General features: G+C 42.1%; 1 protein-coding gene across 3 annotated transcripts in view; it reads right to left on the minus strand.

Moving 5' to 3' along the window:
- Window positions 1-5,225: 5,225 nt before the first annotated feature.
- ITPRID1 (ITPR interacting domain containing 1) overlaps window positions 5,226-21,287 on the minus strand; it is a 56,617-nt gene continuing 40,555 nt past the window's right edge. For 2 of the 3 annotated variants that reach the window (XM_042806543.1, XM_042806541.1), the window contains 4 exons: window positions 19,332-19,459; window positions 18,386-18,497; window positions 17,360-17,713; window positions 13,716-16,435 (listed from right to left, as the gene is read on the minus strand). In XM_042806543.1, coding sequence (XP_042662477.1) covers window positions 16,379-16,435; window positions 17,360-17,713; window positions 18,386-18,497; window positions 19,332-19,459 — 651 coding nt within the window. In that variant the 3' untranslated portion in view covers window positions 13,716-16,378. Of the gene's footprint in view, window positions 11,773-13,715; window positions 16,436-17,359; window positions 17,714-18,385; window positions 18,498-19,331; window positions 19,460-21,287 lie in introns of those variants that run through there. The other variant, XR_006166859.1, reaches the window with a different exon arrangement.

Consider the following 21,287-nt stretch of genomic DNA (forward strand, 5'->3'; position numbering starts at 1 on the left):
GCAATTATTATGCCTTGATCTGTAATACATGGCAGGGTGTTTGTGGTGGTGTTTGTTTGTTTAGAAGTCTTAGATTAAATAAAAAGCCCACGTCTGGGATGGGAGGGGAATTACTCCAAGTAGATCACAGCTTCTGCTGAGGCTAGCAAACCCCAGACTCCATGGGGCATTTAAATTGCCCGGGCTTTCTCCTTTCATGCTCTCCTCTGTACCATCATTAAAATAGTTCTACTGTGCTGGACTTCTGCGTTGGTCCTCTTTAAAAACCACTGTCTTCTAAATATTATGGTCTGGAAAAAATGCCAGATAAGCAAAGGAGGCTGCCTGCAAGGCATGGGTGCAGAGCAGAGCAGCCGATGCTGCCTGAAGAGGCGAGGGTGAGTCTGCTGGGAAGGAGGGGGAACTGTGCTGCATAGGAGAGGAGCAAGACACTGGAGACCATCAGGTGGGTCATAGCACAGTACGTCCCCATGCAAAACCCTCTCTCTAAAGAGGTGAGGGTAAGCATGGTTATCAGTACCAGGAGCCCGTTGTCCTAAAGATAATGTAGTTGTCACCTCTGCATATTCCGTATCCACTGCAGAAAATTATGAAAAGCATTAAAAACTAGTATGCAAAGATACATAAGGAGATGTTTCACTGTGGTTCCGTGGGGGTTTGTGTTCAACTGCTTACGTTACGGTTTCTTTAGATTTGACTTTCAACCCCTGGAACTACTTGCAGATGAAATAAGAAGTGCTGATAAGGTGGAAGTAAAGGGTGATTTCATTTTAACACGTCTTGGGCATCTGAAAATTATTAATGATCCAGCCTCAAGCGGCTTCTCTATGCAGTAACATGTGGTTACATCCAAGATAATACTCCCTCTGGATAAGCAAACTCAGGGCTCACACTATGCTGATGGACTGCTTATTTCTGTGTGACAGTGTACAGTGCAGTACAGAAAGTTTGGTCCAGGTTTAGCCTAACTCCTGAGCCGCTGTATGCATGTGCATGCCCAAAGTAAATTTATACATAGAGAATTAAGGAATTGTATCTTCTAAGGACAAATTTATTCATTTATTCACGTTATAAATGTTGTCATAGGTATAAAACAGTCCATGGTTTATTAAATAAGTTACTTTGCAGCCAGAGTAGTTCTATCAATGGATCAATGTGCAACATTCTTTTTTTATATCAAACAGATTGCCTAATGTACAGTTAACACTTCCCTTTGGTGGTTTCCCTTTAAGCTGTGGAGGTTAAAAATGCAATAGATTGAAACCTGCACTCAATGCACCTAACTTCTCAGGTAAATTATTATAGACATTTACATTTTCCCTTATTTATAAAAGAAAATGTGTATAGGGGCATACATTGCACTTATCCCAAATCCAAACATATAGATAGCTCACATTTTTCAAACAGAAGGCTTGCTTGAGGAAAATCATTGCCACATCCTGAAAGGCAGCACGTTTGTCCCAGGTCCAAGAGGGAAACCATCTGTGTTTGTTGTATTGCTGAGTGAAGCCTTCAAGGCTGGAGCAGTCTCTAAGGCCCAGAAGAGTTTGGGATTTGTATCTACCCCGACAGATGGCTCGTGAGAATGTCCTTCCTGCTGCCCCTGCAAAGGTTGGGGGGATTACAAAGGAGACCTAAGAGGCTGGAAGAGTATATCCCCACTTAGAGTGGCAAAGTCACTTTCTATGTCAAGAGTCAGTGTCATGCCAAGGCTTCTTGTGCAAAGCCAAGGAAAAAAAGCATCACACTGAGTTGACAATAAAATAAGTAAGCCAGGGGAAAACAAGGAAAGAAGATGATGTGGCTTTAAATGAGGGAGAAAACTTTTCAAGTTTGGTGCTTCTAAAGATGGTTTTCACTGATCCTTATGTCAGGGGGCTTTGGGGTGATTACTTTTAGGGAAAGACAGATGTAAATATCCACCAAATGGCAGATGGTAGTGGAAAACTATATTCCAGGGAGATTTGGGACAAAGGAGTAGCAGATAACCTCTGGCCCATGTAACTTGTACTTCTTAAATGCATCGCTCTTATGCAGCATTGAGCAAGGTGGGAGCTGGGGTGGGGTGAAAGCTGTCCTTTATCTCTGAGAAGTCTCTCTCCTTCCCTTTCCAGGGACAATAGCTCTGCCAAGCTGTTCCTTTTCCTGGAGCACCAGCTGCTGTTCTTCACCCTACCCTTTTACTTCTTGCTCTACTAAATCAGGTGCTGAACCCATGTATTCCCATGAATTGATGCACAGGGCCTTTCTGCTAAAACACTACAGACTTGACAAGATCACAGCCCTCGTGCACTTAGAGCTTAAAATATTAAACTGCTTCTAAAACACCTCTGTATTTGTTCTCCTTTCTAACACCTTCCATGCTGGTTGCTTTGTTTTACCAGATTGCAGAACTGGGAAGAAAACAGCCTCTCTGACTGGAAATTACATGCATGGGTGTGAGAAACACCAGTGCCTACAACATGTGCTTATCTCTCAGACTAGAGACAGAGACTCATTAGCAAACTCAGGCTGTCCCTGGTCCTGTCTGTGCCTCGCAGCAGCATGGAAAAGAGATGTAGACATCTGAGACAATGTCTGTGAACTTTCCTGACAGGATATTTCAGCATGTGTTATCCAGTAAATGTTTTAATAAAAGAGGAATAAACTAGGCTTGATTGAAACCAGACCAAAAGTCTTTCAACCCAGGGCATGAAACAAAGAAGCAAGGAGCAGAGAGATCTTCATGGGGAGGTTTTCAAATAAATTCAGGGAAGATGAATACAGCTTTGTCTCAACTTCCCTGGGAATTTCCAGTTTGTTGCAAGCATCTTGAAAAATCCTACTCACTTTTTATTCTTCATATTGTAGCAGCACCACAAGCTCTTTGCTAGTTGGTGCCCTATCATGCAATGAGAATGCATTGCTGTGCTGGCAAAATTCCAGTTTATGGCTGGCTCAGGTCTTGAGGGGGGGACCTGGGCAGAGATGCTGACTTGTCCAGCATTGCTTAGTCAGTGGCAAACTATGAGCTGCACCTCTGGCGTTTCTCAGCACCTCCCCTCTGTAGGAAGAGATAAGAACACGTTTCCATACCCTGAGATGGTGGTGGTGTTTTGTTTTTTTTTTTTTTTTCTTTTGGTTTTGCCAAGGAAAATAAATCTAATTTTCAGCATTTACAGTCCTGAAAAAATTCAGTAGATGAGAAACCACAGTATATTAATTGATGCTGACTAGAGAATGCAGAGGATGAGAGTTCAAGGAAGCTGTCTTCTACATGCTACATCTTTGCTATTCCATTCTGAGTGTCATCATTGACCAGTGTGTAATGTAAGTCCTTACCTGGTCCACTGGGTGGCCCAGTCAGAGCCCTGGTGGCCATCATAGGATGATGGCAGGCTGAGGACTGCAGTTTTCTTATCAGGGTGTGCTTTTGAGGAAAGCAATTGGTTTTGTGGTTATGCGTGTGTGTGTATATATATATATCCAGGATATATATACGTGTTGTGACTATTATAATGTGCAATTCTGGGGATTCTGAGAAAACACTTTTACTTGCACAATTAAGGCACTATATTAAAGGTGCTAAAGAGCTCCATATTGTGTTGGCCAATGGAGCAAATCAAAACATCTCCCAGTCCACTTATGGGCAGCTTATTTAAATGCCTCCATCCTTAACAGCTTGCTCAGAAAATCCCTACGAAGTTTTTCTGTGCTGTGTTGCTGAGAAGGTGTCAGAGCAAGAGCACTCTGGCCTCCTTCAGAGTACCAGGGTTTTTGGAGCCTGCTGACAGCTGCCTGGTTTGTAGCCCTCTCCTGAGGAGTGTAGCTGTGCTAAGGGCTGAGGAGGAAACAAGGGGATGTTGCATGCCGTGGTGGATCCTGAGGAAGCCCAGATGGCCCAGAGGATAGCAATGGTGCTGCATACCAGTGGCAGCAGTCGTGTGGGGCTTTTGTCTTCTTCCCACATCCCCCAAATTTTAGATTGCCAATCCAGCCCATACAGCAAAGTGAAGGGAAGGAGGAAGGTCCTTGCTTAGTTCCTATTGCTAAACAGATTACTGCTTTCTATTCAGAACAGGATGGTGTCCTCTGTCTGGGACAATCTCTTCATTTACAGGTGATGGTGCAAAGGAGATAGATAGCACAAAATACTTTGAAGGGAGGAAAGAAATACCACCCCTCGCAATACTGGATGAAACCTGTAGAAACAGCTCTGCTTCTGTTGAAACCAAGTCTTAAATTCCCCTTAATTTCAGTGCCTGCATTTCAACCTTGCAATTCTAATACCAAAAAGGGGTGTTAGTCATTAGCATTTTATCCATTCTTCCTATAACATCAATAGAGCTGAGCCTGGATGAAGGTTTGGCAGCAAACTGCTGAATGCTGAGCCCAGCATGGGTACATTACATTTCATTCATTAGAGACATACAAACTTTGCTTCATGTGGGATTTGTGTAAATACTTGCACAGATTCCTTATCTGCAGAAGCTTGCTCCTAGCAAGTTGTTAAACTCATTAATAGGGCAGAAGGAAGATTGTGCTTCTATAATTTCCAGTTCAATTATTATAGAGTGCACAACATTCTAATGCTACTGCAGGCCGAGGCAAAACTCCCACTGGTTTAATGGGGCCAAGATGACACAAAGTTAATTTCCCAACACAACATAAAAACTGGAAACTCTCCCAGAAGAGTGACTTCAATGAAGTCTGGACCTCAGGAGATGAAATTGTCCATTGTATCAGAAAGGCAAATCTTGTACCTTACCAGAAAGATGTTTCTAATGAGGCAGCCATTAAAATAAGGAGCATTGCCATGATACACAGAAGATGTTCTTGATTGCTCAGCTAATGCAATACAATTTCTGTTGTGTGCATAGAGTTTTGACATCACCAGAATGAACAGGGCAACTTTCTTCCCCTGAGGGCAATCATGCACATATTCACTTTCAGCAGTACTATTTTGACCCACAAAGCATTGGGGAAATGTCTTTTCTGAAGTAATACAGTGAAAAGAGACAGTTTGGATTATATGAAGAGAACAATGCCAAGGTAATGTCATCGAGAGGAATGTTTGCGAAGCTGCTATGCAGTGGTCAGTATCTATTTTAGCTACATTAATAAAGACTGCTCCAATTCAAGCGGCATCCAACCATCAAGTGCCTCTTCAGCTGTAGTTCAATTAAATGCCCATTCTTTGGTATCTTTCCTACTTATCAGCAATGAAACATCAGAACAATAATTGATAATATCAGGAAATTGTGCAGAGGTGGGTAAGAGCTGCCTCTCTTTATTAATAGTCCAGTTAGACCACAGAGGACTTATTTTTGTTCTGCAGGGCCAGGAAATTATTAACATAGAACATGACAGAAAAGGCAGACAGATCTTCCAGCACATAGGTTTTGAAATCAAGTTGAACTGAACCCTCTTTTCATTATGTAAACTCTCATCCACCAAAAGTATGACGCATGTTTAAACCAAACACTGTGAGTCTCCAGCTGCAAGCAAACCTCCATGAGGATCTTGTGGAAGAGTAATAGCAGGGTGCCCACTTTCTACAGCCACTGTCACAAATGCTTCTATACATGTGGCAGGAAGACCAAACAGAGACCTTGTGAAAGCAGCAGTGTGGGTCCCTGCTGATGGTTCTCCAGTGACAATAAATCCAGACCTCCACTTAAACCTCTGAATGCACTTACAACCCAAAATAAAAACTGTAGTGCATACCTGTAAAACCAGGAGAGAGGAGAAGACCTTCCTCTCCTCCCTGTTCATTCTGATGCCCCTCCACATCACCCTCCTCGGGAACAGTGTTTTTATAGCTTCCTTGTTAGAGCAGCAGGGAGAGGAAATGGTGACAGTAAGAAGATGCAGAGAGGGAAGGATGAGCATAGTCCAGTCTGTGTTCCAATTAATTTCTAATTATTTATGTCAAGTGGAACAGCTCTATCCATCCAGGCAGCTTGCATCCATCCAGACCCTGTGACACACCACACTCCTGTAAAATATACTCAGCCTTGGTTCAGGCTTACCTGGAAATGGTGTGCATGGGGTGGAAATTGAACCTGTTTCATTCATCTTTCCTGGGGTCCCCAGGGACAAATAGGTAAGACTGTATCTCTCTTCTGTCTACACATTTTATTTTTTTAATTATTGTTTTTAATGATCCTACCATAGACCTCAGGGCCAGGCTTTGTGAACGCAAATGTTAAACAGGCAGGGCTGGCCACCAGTTTCCAAGCAGCAGGTCCTGTTCTACCTCCTCAGCCAGCACAAGCATCCACTGGGTACAGGGAAACTCCTTCCTTAACCGGCATGAGGAGACTTGGGAAATCAACCCCATGAGGCAAGGTGTCTGCTATGGATCCTCTGTGCATCCCACGTTAGTCTTTTGTTGCCTCTTGTGAGCTGGCGCACAGGTAGCTGCTCGGAGCTTTGTAAATAGCTGTGCAGAGGATTGCACAAAACAGACTGAAAAGTAGCTTCTTGCTCTAACTTAGCTTTGTTGACTTCTGCTAGCAGTAGTAGAAAAAAAATATTAAACTGATTTTAGTTGCAAAAGCCAAGGGCCTGTCTGTTCTTCTGCAGGGAGCACATCTATTGACTAAGAAGGTCAAACACTAATGGGGACTCTCTAAGAGTGGAAATTAATACTGAGGCCTTTGGAGAATTTTGCAAATCCATTTCTCTCCTTTCTAAGCCTTTTTTATTCATATACACACAAAATTTACAGTAGTCTTGCATGGTAATTCAGCACTAGAAAGGTACTAGCCATCCCTTATTTTATATAAAAGGACTTAATCTTAGCCAGAGGGGGAATGGAGGATTATTTTTGCTAATTAATTCTGAAAATTATTCACTTCAGACAAGTCACTCCCTCTTTTGGGAATCAGTGGTGTGAAAGTGGTGCTACATCATCCTTCTTGGGCCTCCACAGGATTCAGAAGGGCCCAGATAAGAAAATCCACCTGTCTGCATCATGTCATAGCTGGCCTGGTTATGGGCACCTCTTATTTATACTTCAGCAAGGTATAAATAACAATGTCATGATTGAAAACATCAGGGCTTCTTCCATCTCATAAAATTCTGAAGAGGGAATAGTTTTGTGTAGTTATTGATTTCCAGCTGCTTAATTAATGTTTACAATATCTCTCCTTGAAAATAGCCATGTGCATTTCATTCCCTACTTGCTTGTTTAATTTAATTTAATCAATTGTTACACACCTGTTTCCACTTACTTAAAACAAGAATTATCTGCAGCATAACAAATCTGAAGCAACATTAAAAGTAATTAATCTTTATCCTTGAATGTTTCTCTTGGAGTGATGTAATGAAGAACCTAAGCTATAAAAATAATCAGATATCAAGTTCATACCTTAAAATGCCAGTAGACATATAACCTTCTTTTAAACAGTACAGGCAGATTTGAACATAGATTCACAAAAAGAAGAATACTCCTAGAACATTTCACAGGAGATTGCAAAAAAACCTTTTCTTTCACAGAAAGGTGATGCTCTATTAATGAATGCTGGGAAGAGACACCTTCAGAGGACAGCAAGGAGGTATTTAAGCTGGATCAGAGAGATGCATAGGTTCCTCTTTGATTTTACCATGGACTTTATGCCCAAGCACATATATTACTGTATGTTGCTTACTTTCCTAATCAGATACAGAGTGACATATCCAGCTAAATTCCTAGATCTCCTGCTTATAGGGAAAATCTTGAATGAGGCTCAAAGCCATAATGGCAATAAAAAAATACCACATACCCCACCCTCTTTTTTTTTTTTTTCCCCTCCTATTTAATGATTTCTGAGCCCTTTCTCTTCCACAATCCCCCCAGAGGGGATGGCAGGATCATCCCAGAGCATCTCTCAAAAACAGTTTAGAGACTCTCCTTTCCCCTCTGGAAAGCATAGCCACTAACAAACATTAAGAAGCAACATTAGCCAGAGTTTCACATACAAGCTGCTAGCTGATAAACTAAATCAGCAGCATGGGATTAGTGCCTGAGAAGCCCTGTGTCTCACATAGCCTCTCAGTCTCTCCATCTGCCTTAGACTTTTGGGGTTCCTACCTATCTTCTTCTGAGACCTTTATCCTCATTCTTTGTGTGATCTAAAGAGAGTAATTAATTTGTGCCTCCAAAGGGCTTTGGTGACTGTGACAGCAACTTCACACAGTCTGTATGAGTACCGTGCTGGATTGTCACTTCTCCTGCAGACCCAGAGGACAAAGGGATGAAGTCCTAAAGACCCCAAATTAAGGTGAGGATTAAGAAAAAAAAAAAAAAAAAAAAAAAAAAAAAAAAAAAAAAAAAGTATTTTTCTTCCAAATTTACTTTCCTTATTTATTTCTTTCAATGTCTGGAAATCCCCAGTGAGTCTGACATAAGTCCCTAACTCATCTGGTTTCTGCAGAACAGAGCATTGCCAGATGACGGCTCACGCTTCACTGACGATGTGCTGTCATCTATCGGTGCTAACTATGGATCAGTGTCTGTCTCTACAGCCTTTTTAATAGGTACTTTATTATTTTGACACATTTCCTTCCCTCTTGTTAATCTAGGGATTAGCAGTGACATGTCTAAATTCATGCTTAACTGTGTTAACATTATCCCTCTTGTATTGAATTTGCTGCAATCTCACAGTGCTAGCTGCTGAGCAGAAGACCAACGCAGCCTTTTGCTTAAATATTCCCACTGAGACTCTCTGAGGTTGTCTTTGTGGACTCTAAAGCTTTACCTGACAGGTTGGCTACAGCACAGAGCACAAAAGAAGACTGAATCTGAGAGAAAATGATTAAAAAAAAAAAAAAAAATCAGTAAAGCTCCCATAGCAGAAGTAAAGAAGTAAAACTGTAAAACTGTGTAAAGGAGTAAAACTGTAAACTAAGGGCAAAACAGTAACAGAGAAGTGTCTACACAGTCATACAGCACATGGGGAGAATCATTTATCCATCTACGAGTCGTAGCCAGGATCTGCAAACTAATTCTGTCTGGATGCTGATGTCCATCCCTGGCTTTTCTTCACCATGGGTAGGTACCTACTGTCCAGAAGCTGCATCAGGTGGGAAAGGAGCATCTGTGACCTTCGCTGCCTTCCTTGTGGTTTCCCAGGAAAGTCAGAATATCCTTTCCCAATAGCCACTCTGGCACATAAACACAGCCCCTAGCACAGGGACCCAGGCTTATTGCTTCTCCTGTCTGCAGCCATCTGTACGTCTGATTGTGTTCCTCTTCCTTCTTTCCTTCTCTTTCTCACTGTGCTTCTCTCTCTTCCTCCTGTCTTCATTCTAGTCCCATCTTTTGTCAACCCTGTTTCTCCTCCTTCTTCCATGTATTTATTTTTTTGACTTTGATAAAGGGAAGAAACTGTATGTTTTCCATAACACTTCCAGTGATGATTGATGGAGGAATATTTGCAATTGAGTAAAGATTTGGATTTGGCAAGAGTTGAACTTTAAGAAAAGACTCAGAAAAAAGAGAAGTGCTCGAGGCAGAACATTTGTTTGCAGGCTATGGTGCTACCGCTCAAAATTCATAAGGACTCTTGGCTCTCTTCTATGATATTTCTGATAGAAGAGGGCAACAGCTTCAGACTCAGCTCTTTCTAGTGAGATTGGAGAATGGTAGCAGAAATGAGTAGTTATAATAAAGCTGGCTTTGTAAATTGGACTGGAGTAAAAAATTCCCTGGAATTTATAACAGCTTTGGAAAGAAATGTACAGAGTTGAAAATCCAGAAAACTTTTGTCATCCAGCTAGATTTGGGTGGAAAAGGTTAAGGGGAAGGAGGAATTGCCTGGAGAGAAAAGACTAGAAGGGCTGGGACCCTTCACTTTGGCCATGCTAGATTCCTCAGGGTTATAAAATCAGTTAAGTGGTGAAGGTGAATGCAGACTGCATTTGCACCAAGTCCTACAGTTCTAGAGCTAGAGGCCATTCATCAAAAGTGGGAGATCAGTTTAAAACCGATAAAACAAGAAGAGTTCACAAAAATTAGCAAATTTCTGGACTTTGTTTCCACAGGAAATAGTGGGAGCTCATGGTAGGAGGGTACAAAAAGGATTAAACATGTTAATGGAGAAGTCGGCAGGCTAGTCCCTCTTTGAGTGGGACATTGGATTAGATGATCTCGAGACATCCTTCTTAACCCATCTTTCTGTGAATCTGTAACGTTAACAGATGCTAATGTGAACAGGCAAAAACATAGACTCTAATGTCCCTTATTGAACCATTGTGGCTGCTGGGGACATATGAGGAGAGAAGCCCACAAAAAAGTCATCAGGCTCTCCCTGAAAAACATTTCCTATTTTCTCTGCCAAAGATATAGTCCTATTGAAGGTGGTCTGGCCCTGTAGCCCATTTCTTGTGTTCTTAGCCACTGGGTACTATATCGAGGACTTGGATAGTCTTAAACTGACTGTTATGTGCTTCATCTTAATCTGACCATGGTCCTTAACCTCTTTACTAGTCTGTGATCCTGAAGTGCTCATAAGCATCATTGGGAAGAACAAGAAGTAAATTTATTTCCCTGGGTTTCTGAGTGAGGACTAAGTCAGCTTACTTATTTAATTGAAGGAACAGCATGTATTGGGCTAATAAATACACTAGGGCTACCTTTAAACACATGAATCTACACATAGATGAACTTCTGCTTCATCCCTCCTTTGTCTAGTTTCAGGTCTCCTTTCACTTTCATTATACCAGCTCAACTATTGTTCTTTCTCCATTTCTTTCTATGCCTGCCCCTCATTTTCAAGTTCCCCTGTCCCACCCACAGCTACAACATTTCCCCAGTGCTGCTCCCAGGCCCCTTTGCTCACCTCCTGCCTGGGTGGTAGCGAGCCCAGCTGCCACGTGCTTTGGCAGCAACTGCTTCCCAATGCCCATCAGCTCTCAGAATGAGATGTATTTGCCACCAGCTGCTCCAAATTTACCTGAACACCTCAGTCCAGCTCCCCTCCAGCCTCAGCCACACACACACACATATATCCATCCATCCATGGGTTAGCTCAGTAGGAAATCTGAGCCCAAGAAAGGCACCTCTTGCATTTGCCTGGCCTGGTTTGGGATGACCCATGTGTCCTTGCTTCCACTTCTCTATTTGTTAAATGGGATAAGGATGCAAGGAGACCAAGCTACCCTGATTCCAGTGTGCTCTGCTCTGGTTAGAGCAACCCTAGATCTGGAACAGCTCTCCTGATATAACAAGACTAACATTTTCTCATTATTGCTATTCCTTGTAGATCAAAAATTAAGGGCAGTGGAGCTCTTATGCAGGACATTACAGAAGTATCACTGATACAGTAGACTCCAGTCTTCAAGTAATTAGGTTTCTCTTTTCTTTCCTAAGTGACTATACATATTTCCTACTCTCCACGACTTCTCTCTCTGTCAGTAGCTTAGAAGAACCTCTGGAAAGTCCAGTCAACTTTTAAAAAGCTAATTTACCAGCAAGAAAAAAACTTAACTACAGACTTTTTTCTCCCCCACTCACCTTGTTTCACAGTAGTTCTACAATAGCTTGACTTAAGTTGTCTGTTGGAAAGGAAGATCTGCTTGTGAAAGATGTGTCTTCACAGACTGGGAGCTGACCTAAAGCAGTTTCCCAAAAATTCATACGGTTAACTTGAAATGGGATGGAGTATGGGAATGTCGAGGTGAGTACCACAGTTTTCTTTACCACCCAGGACCTTCATCCTGATCCTTTTCAGGACCCTTGGCAGATGCTTGCTTTACCTGAAGTCTCTCTAATAAATACTTACTGCAGCCATTCCTGGAGGCAGCTGCCTGAGAAGAGAGCACAGAAGAGCAAAAATATTTTACCTGTCTGTATTTGCAGAAGCCTTTTGCAGGTGACAGGGCCAAAGCTTGCCAGTGATATGCAAAGGATACATGAGTCATCATCTTCAGGTGAGGCCCCAGAGAGCCTTCACACTCCCTTAAGAGGTGGGGGAAAAAAAACTTCTTTTGATCTCTCCTGCTTCTTGTTTCCTCACTGCTTCTGTTACTATCATTAACTATAAGCTCTAATGTCCTAACGGGTTTTTGAATTTTAATGGGGGGGGGGGGGGAAATCAGGAGAAGGCTGCCTGTGTTCCGTATTATTTGTGGTGGTAATAAATGTTTCCAGTATTAAGGTTGAATAGCCTCAATGGGACACACCTGTGTCCCTCTTGCTAGCTGTGATCTGTGCTAATTGAGTGATGTGCTCATTGAAGGACAATGGAAAAGATTAAAATGAAGATGGATGAATTAAAATGCACCTCTCCAGAGAGGTGAGAACAGTGTGGTTTCAAATTCTTTTAATTCCTGGAAGTTTCAGGTGTTTGGATTCTAAATTTTCCCATTTGATAGCAAAATGGCCTCTTTGTTCACACTTCAGCCTTTTACCCATACTCCATTTCTACAGGGAAGATCAAAACCTTGTTTCTGGAGCAGAGGGAGTTAAAACAGTCAACAGCCTTATAAAGTGACACTGCAGCTGTTTCTTAAGTAGCAGTGGATCTTAATGAAAGGCTGCTCATAAAATTATTATCACAGCAGCAAGTAGAGGTCCCAACTGATATTAGGCCCCTATTGTGCCAGGCACCGTATGAACACATTAGGAGAGAATAACTTCTCTGCAAGGAATTTAAAACCTCATTAGATAAGGCAGAAGGAAGCTGTGCCAGGAATAAGGGTCCCCATGGGGTAAAGGAAAAGGCCCTGGTCATAGGGAAAATGAATGGTAGAGCCTGGAATAAGATACTGTGTTCTTGTCACCCAGATCTTGCTGGTAGCCCTAGAGGAGAAAGTCATTCGTATCTAGAAGCTCAGGACCAGTTTATTTCTATTGCTTGAGGCCAAGATTTGAGACTTTTTTTTTTTTCTTTCTTTTTACCATCCTGCATAGGGAAAACCCCAGGCCTGACCTGGGGCACCTCATCACCATGCACTGAGGTGCAACAGGTAGGCAGATGGGGTCAAGCTGGGCTGTGCCCCCAGCAGGAGGTCAACACCACATTTAAAGCAGCCATGCCCATGTTATTTGGCTGTCACAGACCCTCTCCACAGCCCTGCCTTCTTCTAAGCCAGTGTCAAATCTTCTTTGGGCTTGAAGTTGGAAGGGGCTGAACTCCCAGGATAGTACTTTTCTTGGAGTCTGTTGGCAGCATTGACAATTAGGCAACTGATGCATTAACATGCCAGAAAGGCTCTGATGTTTATTCATGTGCTGCTCTCGAGGGTTTATTGAATTGATGCCTGGTAAAGCAACTAATGGGAGCCCTTGGCAGGGTACCTTAGATGGATTTCCTTATTATCTCTCTAGATTTTATACTCTCTAGCAAAATCAATATTCAAGCTGGTGCACAATGCAGCCTCTTTTAGCTTCAGGGTTTAAAGATTTATGGGGCATCAGGGAAAACCAATGAAGGCAAAAGACAATGACAAAAGAAGTAAAAACCAAGTGACACAGATTGCTACTGAACTAGGGTGGGCAAAAGCAACCACTAGGTTGTGAATTTTCTATCTTTGTTAGGAAACCATTTTTTAATTGACCTCCTGCCTACCCACCCCTCTCCTTTCCTCCCTCCTGCTTTGATGAGGCTGTGTGTTGTCCTTGCCCTCCAGAAATTGGGACCAGGGCAGAGGAAATGATGAGCCTTTAACAGGGAATTACAAGGATTTCAGGTGGCAGTTTGGGGTTTCTGCATGCAAGAGGTGCTGAAAGAATGCCGAAGAGCAGGGAGATGAACCACCGCTGCATCTTACCCTTTTCCATACAGGTCTGATCTATACTGCATGGACCTTTGTGGGGCCTCAGTAGTCCTGTGAAACAGAGCAATGATTCTATGGTTCTACCTATTTCAGTTGTGGAAGGAAACCAGCCTTTTACTCAAATACTCTTTTTTTTTTTTTTTTTTTTTTTTTTTAAATGTCAGAAGTCCTGCAGTGTCAGAGGGTCAGTCTTCTTCAGATTTCAAACTTGTAAACTGCCTAGTGCTAATGCTTTTCACAAGTAATACAGCCCCTCCTCACAAGATATGACCTGCTGCCTTGTGAGTCTGAAAGTTAATTTGTATGGTTCTAGCTAGCTAGAGAAATTATGATACTCAATCAGATATGTTATTAATTCATTAATTCTGTGGAGCTATCATTAAGGTTCCCACCATGTTTGCGTATGACTGCCCTAAAGGGAAACGAATGCTAGAGTTTAAAAGGTTGGCAACACTGTGAGGTTAAGTGGGTACACAGCTGGCTGTCACACTCACCAGTGCTACCCCTGGACTTTCCTGATCACAAAATTATTGCATGTTTTCTTTTCTCTCCCATCTTCAACAGCAACATTATGAGGCTTGACCCAGCCATCCTAGTAACATGCTTGGAGGAGTTATGAAGTCAAACATCACTCTGTGCTCTAGGATAAGTCAGAAGATTTTTTCCTTTCCCATTGCTTAGTCTGGTTTTTATTGCTACAGGGTTACAGTTAAACTGTTAAAATAACATTGAGGGCTTGAAAGGTTATATAGCTATAAATGAGAACAAGTTAATGGTACCTATTCGTGAATGCCTACATGTTGTGTATGGGGGAACCCTATCCTGTCTATGGCTTGCATGAAATGATTTTATAATTAAATTGAAATGAGGAACTGGACTGCACCTACCAATCTAGAGACCATTCAAACAGGAAAGTTTTGTTAGCAGGAGTCAGATTCGGTCCTGGTTGAGAATACAAATGGTAGAATTCAAATGGCTCCAGAAGTCCTCCGGGATCTTTCCAATCAAGAACCACTGCCACCTGCCAATGCCATCTTCTGTACATACAGACATAAGACAGGCAGACAGTGGTTGCACCATCACATAGCTACAGATCTTTTATGCATTGTGCTTCCGTGATGCTTGCAAAAACTCTCTTGTTTCTTGGGACGAATCACAGCCCTGGTGTGGCTGAGGCAAAGAAGCTTCTTAGTCATCCTCTCTTCCAGGAAACCTTCAGCACTGGCATCATTCTATGTCCTTCATCATGATCTTTATTTGCCTTCCTCCACAAACTGAGGCACAGCATCTGCGAGTGCAGTTCATAAGCCAGTGGAGAGCAAAAATACTAAGCAAAATTTATCACTTGTTCCACGAAAACTTAGGTGAAGGATCTTTTGGTCCTGTTTGCATGCTGCCTGAAGATACTGCCACAATCACAAATCTTGATGTATAAACTCTTCAACACTTGATAGTGTGGTGTACAAATCCCATGCGGGGTCTCAAGAAAGGGGCAAATTTCAACCAGTAAAATTCATGGCCCAGCAGGCTGTGGAGGATCTTGTCAGTTCCTATGTTATGTACCTCTCTCCCCCAATCATTTTATTACCCTGAACATCTGTGAAAACGTGGAGGTGCAGGGAGCCTCGAGGCTGCTCAGCATGTTTGACTCCATTTTCTCCTTAAACATGTGCAAATGCTACTTCTATTTGCACCTTTGCAGAGCTGTGATTTGCAACACCAAAGCCTAAATGACATCTAAGATCCCTCCAGAGTATTAAACAAACAAGCCAGTAGGACATCTCACAGTCTGGGAAGTGCTAAATTGAAAGCAGTAGTACAAAACTGCACTGCTCTGAAAATGAACCAGTTGAATTTCTTTGCTGTGATCCAAACCTGAGAGGTCTTTTCTCATGGCTTTTTCTGCATGAATCCAGTCTCTGCACACTCCTCGGAAAACTGAACCAGAATTCTGATTCAAGGCTCATAATGTAGAAATCCCGTGTTTCTCATCTCATGTTGGTTTTAATTGGATTTATATGAAGCAAATATGAAAAGGAAGAGGACAGCCAGGAGACTATCCACAGTAAGTTTGACAGAAATGGAGTTTAACATTTTATGTGATGTCAGTGAGCTTCTGATTCCATCCTGACAGTAGGTACAAGACTCACAAAATTAGTCAGAGGCAAGTTAGCAGTAAGTTATAAGCTAGAATGTGGCTAGGACTATACAAAGCAGCTTGGCCTTGAGGATTAATATTGGTTGAAGAACTGTGTTAAAATAACAGGCTATAAGAAGAATACCATCTAGTGGTATCTCTTGGGCTGTCTCCAAGTTCTTAAGTTTATTCTCAAAAATAAGCCCTCTCCTCTTCCTTTTAAATGATTTTTCGAAGAACATCCCTATTGCATATGATTGCCAATAGGAGCGTAGCAAGTTTCACAATCACAGAATAGCAAAATACACAACACCTCTCTTCAAAACATCCTTTAAAAATGCCTGATTTTCTAGGCAGCCATCTCATTGTAAATGAAACTGTTGTGACCAGAACTTTCTATAATGCAATGTTTTGTTCCTTTGTTTCTGTGATACACCATCTGATTCAGAAAAAAGGCCACAACCATTAAAAAAAAAAAATCCTTAAGTATCTCCTCCGTCAGTCTTTTCCTTCTGCTGAATCATTACCTAAAGAATTTTGGAAAGATTTCTTCAACTGGAAAAAAAAAAGAAAAAAGTGTTATTTTCTTTGTATGTTGAGAGCATGACCAAGACAAGTCTTAGAAGTAAATTGGTGAAAAAGATGACAAAACATGATCTTGGATATTTGAATTCCTCGCTCCTCGCTGTCTATGGTTCTCATTCTTTGAATCATCTGCTAAGGAACCTGATTCTGTTTGATAATATCAGTGGTAATATCAACATAAATCAAGAAAGTAGTATAAGACTACAATAGAGAGTTTTCCCTCCCATGGTATTTACATTGCGTTTATGCAGAATTTAACCCTAATTTTTCATTTAAGAGAAAGATCAATCCTTTTGAAAATTGGGACACATGCTTAGGCAGAATGATAAGGCAGCTATCTAGGATATTTTCTAGGCATATTTTATATTAAAAATCCAGGCAAATAATTTTTTATGGTTACATTGTGAGATCAGATTAGTCAGAAATGCTGACTTCAAATTTCTTCAGAAAAACAACAAACCTTCCAGTTCATTGCCTTTACTGCCCTTGTAAAACTGGATAATTGTTTCTGCAAATTGAAGCCATAAATTACTAATTTCACATGGTGGGAGAGGGTTGAATATACTAATTAGTCAAACAGTTGCATTCAAAGTTCAAGCAAGCTAAATACCATCCACGTATTTTTATGTTCTTCTCTCTGGAGCACCTAGATCATTGCCACAGCTTACTGAGAAATACCAAGGCAGGTCCAGCCCCAGTTCTGCCTGCGTTGCCTGTGCAGACTGGAAGTGCCCTGAAACACGGGCTCCATCCCCATGGTTGAATGCACGGCTTAGCAGGAAAAGGGTCCTGATCTAGGCTGTGGCAACAAGACACAGAATAGTAAAACTACACTGCAGGTCAGCGATCCCTTCCACTTAAAACCTTGAGGGTGAGGCTGAAATATCTCCTTACATTGTGTATAAATGCCTTAAAGTCCATTTTTGCTTGTGGAGATCCTTTTATTTCCTTTTTACTAGTAGAGAGCTCCTGTGGGGCAGACTCAGCTGAACTCGGTTCAGGTGTTGTCCTGGTAGGAAACTGTGTTGGGGGTGCCCCCAGCTGTGGGGCAGAGCACAAGCCTCTTAATGTCTTGTTTTTGCTAGGAGCTCTTTGGAGCACCACTTTTGAGCACCCACTTGGAGGATGCATAGTGTCAGCAGCATCTGGAAACTCTTGTTTATTCTGGGCTTTTCTTTCTCCCTTCCAATCAGAGAGTCCGAGCTCAGAAGACAGATGGGATTGTTCTGCTAGTAATTGGTCCAGCTGCTGCAGAGAAAATAGAAGGAAAAACATATTGCAGTAATAAAAATATAATAAAAGGAATCAAAAAGGATACACAAGAGTATATGAAGCATGCCTGCTTCTTCTGATTGGTCCGAAGAAGACATGCAATATCTGGCAAATGAGGTGTTGCCATAAAAAGGAGAAGAAAAGCCTAAAGGACATTTTATTCCAACAAATAGATCTAATTGCCTAATGGAAAATCTGCAAATGGACTTCTACCTATGGTCATTGCAGTCTTGACCCTCTAACCCAAACTTGTCAGGGAAGAATCAAAGACAAGTCCCCTGACCGTCATTTCTTTACCTTTCCTTATCAAACAGAGAACCAGTCCAGAAAAGAACTAGACTAGTAACCATTTCTCAATAATTATGTATGCTGGCTGCCTGTCACCTTATTCTGGAAACCAAGAGCAGAATAGGATACAGACACTTTTATAAATATTGTCACTTTTCCTGGGTAGTTAAGCTCAAGCAGCATAGCCAAGGAGAAAGAGGGTCCGAGATGTAAACTGTAAGTCTGTTACTGGAAATCCTTCTCTTCTCAGCACTGTAAGGGTTGTTCAGATGTATCTCAGTTAGCACTTTGAACACTGAATAACAGGGCAGACTTTAAACTCTCCCCACATGACCCAGAGTGATGGCCTGTGCAACGTACCAGAAGGATGCTCTTCCCAAATTGGCAAGCTTGATCGTTCAACCGAAATTCCAGCTCTGTAACTTCTTGACGAACGGCTCGTCGTAAGAGTTGCAGGTGTCTGCCTTCCTCCCTATAGGTACAGTGGAAAAAAACACACTCGAGTGAGCAGTTAACACCCTCCTCTTCCTCAGCCCCAGCATAACACTGTACCTCTTTCTGCTGCAGTCTTGTTTTTACACATGACCACAGGATACCTTACAATATGATAAATAACAGCCCTCATCTGCTTGACTCTCATTTCTTTGACTATCCCATTTACAAGATTAAACACGTTGTAGTTGCAGAGCCAGCTTGAGTCTGGGCAGGTTTATAATTTGTGATTTGTCACCAGCACAAGGACTGCATAAATGTCCTGCTTTCAGACAGCTCAAGACTGGAAGCCTCTTGTAACTTTTTGTGAACCTGACGCTTCTTGGTAATCACTGTGAACTTGGGCTGAATCCATGAAGAGCTAGTTCAAATTTTCTGGCATCATCCCTGCACTGATCATGAGCATGAAGTACATGGCCTAATGGGACTTATTTGTCAGAGATCGCTTCCACCTCCTTCCCTGAACCCAGCATTGACCTGGACACCAAGCTCCAGCTGACTGAGGTCTGTTCCTGCATTTCTATAGCTATTAAAGCATAGCATTTCCATGCTAAAAATCTAACATACATCTATAGAGCAATCTTCCCCTTCAAAATGCTTATGTTTAAGAACTTTGAACAGTGTGGACAGGGACTTTCCTCTGAGCAAAACCCACATCACAATACATTTCTCTTCCACTTGCGGGATGCCCACAGCTGCACCTCACTGATCAGAAGTGCTGTGGTAACACGAGTGGCCAGACACATTGCACATGCCCACGGACTCCTACCAATGCTAGTTTTGGATTTAGGTAAGTGTGTTGGGCTGCCATCACCTTCCTTCATCCTGAACAGCACCAAAAAACAGCGCCTGCTGTTCGGTCAGGTGTTGTTCAATCTCATCCAACTTCTCCTGGAAGTGCTGGCAGGAGCTCTTCATTGCTTCTACTTCATGGAGGGTGCACTACACAGAAAAGCAAGAAGACCCATCACTTTACTGCTTTTCTTTGAGCACTTCCACGTTGAGTGCATTTGAAGCTGACAGCCTGAATGGTAGGAGTCCTCCTCTTACCTGCACAACAGGGATTCTGTGAGCTGTGAAAGTCCAGATGGCACTTTAAGTGAGTTTGCTCTGGGTGCATCATTCACATCCCAGTCACCACCTTTTCTCCCAAAGCATGTAGGATTAAGTCTTGGCACTACTTGAACCAATGAGAACTTAATTTTTGCCATTGAAGGGGAAAAGGACTTTGATCAAAGATCTGACGTAACATGCCAAATTCTGATGTTATTGGACTGTTGTCAGACATTATATTTGAGCAGAATGAGTTGCTATGGAATAATGATAGGTTAAATTACTGTTCACTGGAAGTTAGAAACTGTTTTTAAAAAGAGAAAGAAGGAGAGGGGGAGAGAGGGAAGATAAATAAGAACTATGAGAAGGAAAATTGTCTTTCATGATGGATTCTGCTAAGCATTACACTGATAGTTTCTCATCTATTACCAGTTAGAAAATAGAATTGGATTTATCTAACCAAGTGCAGATGTTTACTGTAACAGATGTACATGCAAGTACTGCAACAGAGCAATTGTTCTGCTCTGAAAGTAGACACCCGTAATAGGTCAGAGTATCTATGTCATAAATGTGACCATTACTCTTCATTGAGAGAAGGTATCCAGTAAGTTTGATCATCTACATCTACCCTGATGTCTACAGGAATGTCTCAAGGCAGGGGAAATGAATGAGCAGGAATGACACATGAAAAGGTATAGGCAGATCTGCAAGTTACTACTTTGTAGCACAGGACTAGTACAATGGCAGCCCTCTAGTGACATCAAAATAAATCCTGTAACTGGAATACATCAGTGTTTGAGTTTCTAGCCACATTAAAGACCTTTCCTTGATTTTTTGGGGCAGTAATACAGGCAGCATCATCCAAATTATTTTGGAGATAATAACATCTGCCTTCTGAAATCATGCCCTGCTATTATGCTGAAACTGCTCTGAGTGCAAGGTGTTTGGCATGTTCCCATTTTAGCAAATTTTGGCTTCTTGTAAGCCATGGGAACACAGTGTAGAAACCTGCACTCCACTGCTGACCACTGTAACTGACAGAGAACAAAAGGCATGTTTGCAAGGCGTGGAAATGCCCAGTCTCTCTGGATTCCTGCAGTTATCTCCTTTGATGATCTCTTTGTGTGCTGGACCATGTCCCTCAGACCCAGCAAGGCCTGAAACATGGTGAAGCCCTCCCTGCTAGGGGATCAGCTTCAGCTGGAGGGCAAAAGATGTTCCCCACATGCATTTGAGAAACCTCATTTTCAATCTCCATTTCAATGCAGCTACTATGTCAGGCACACTCCTGATGTGCCTGACCCAGGGATAAATTATCCTGTAGCAGTAAATTTAAAAAAATCTAGCCCCAACAGCCATGGGATTGCACCATAAAGGGCTAATTAGAGACTAATAATAGTTTGATAAGGCCAGTCCTGTGACTGCAGTGGAGGTGAGTGTCTCCTAAGTGTCTGCTCCATGTGGAGCACAACTCAATGCTGTGCGTCAGGGCAGCAATCACACATCACTGAGGCAGCCACACATGTTATGAGCACCTTCAGACTGAGCATTGCCTGACTGCCCATTTACCCCTTTACCCCAGAGTTTAATCTGGATCCTCAGAGGGTTTTCTTGTTCCTAAATGGGAGTGTATGGGGTGCAAGTGAGCAGTGCTCCCATAGTAATTGTGATTTCTTCTACCCACTGCCAAATCAGAGCAGAGTGAGGATCTATAGCC

Source organism: Tyto alba, unplaced genomic scaffold, assembly GCF_018691265.1.
Source record: "Tyto alba isolate M040663 unplaced genomic scaffold, T.alba_DEE_v4.0 Super-Scaffold_46, whole genome shotgun sequence".
In the NCBI taxonomy this organism is placed as follows: Eukaryota; Metazoa; Chordata; class Aves; order Strigiformes; family Tytonidae; genus Tyto; species Tyto alba.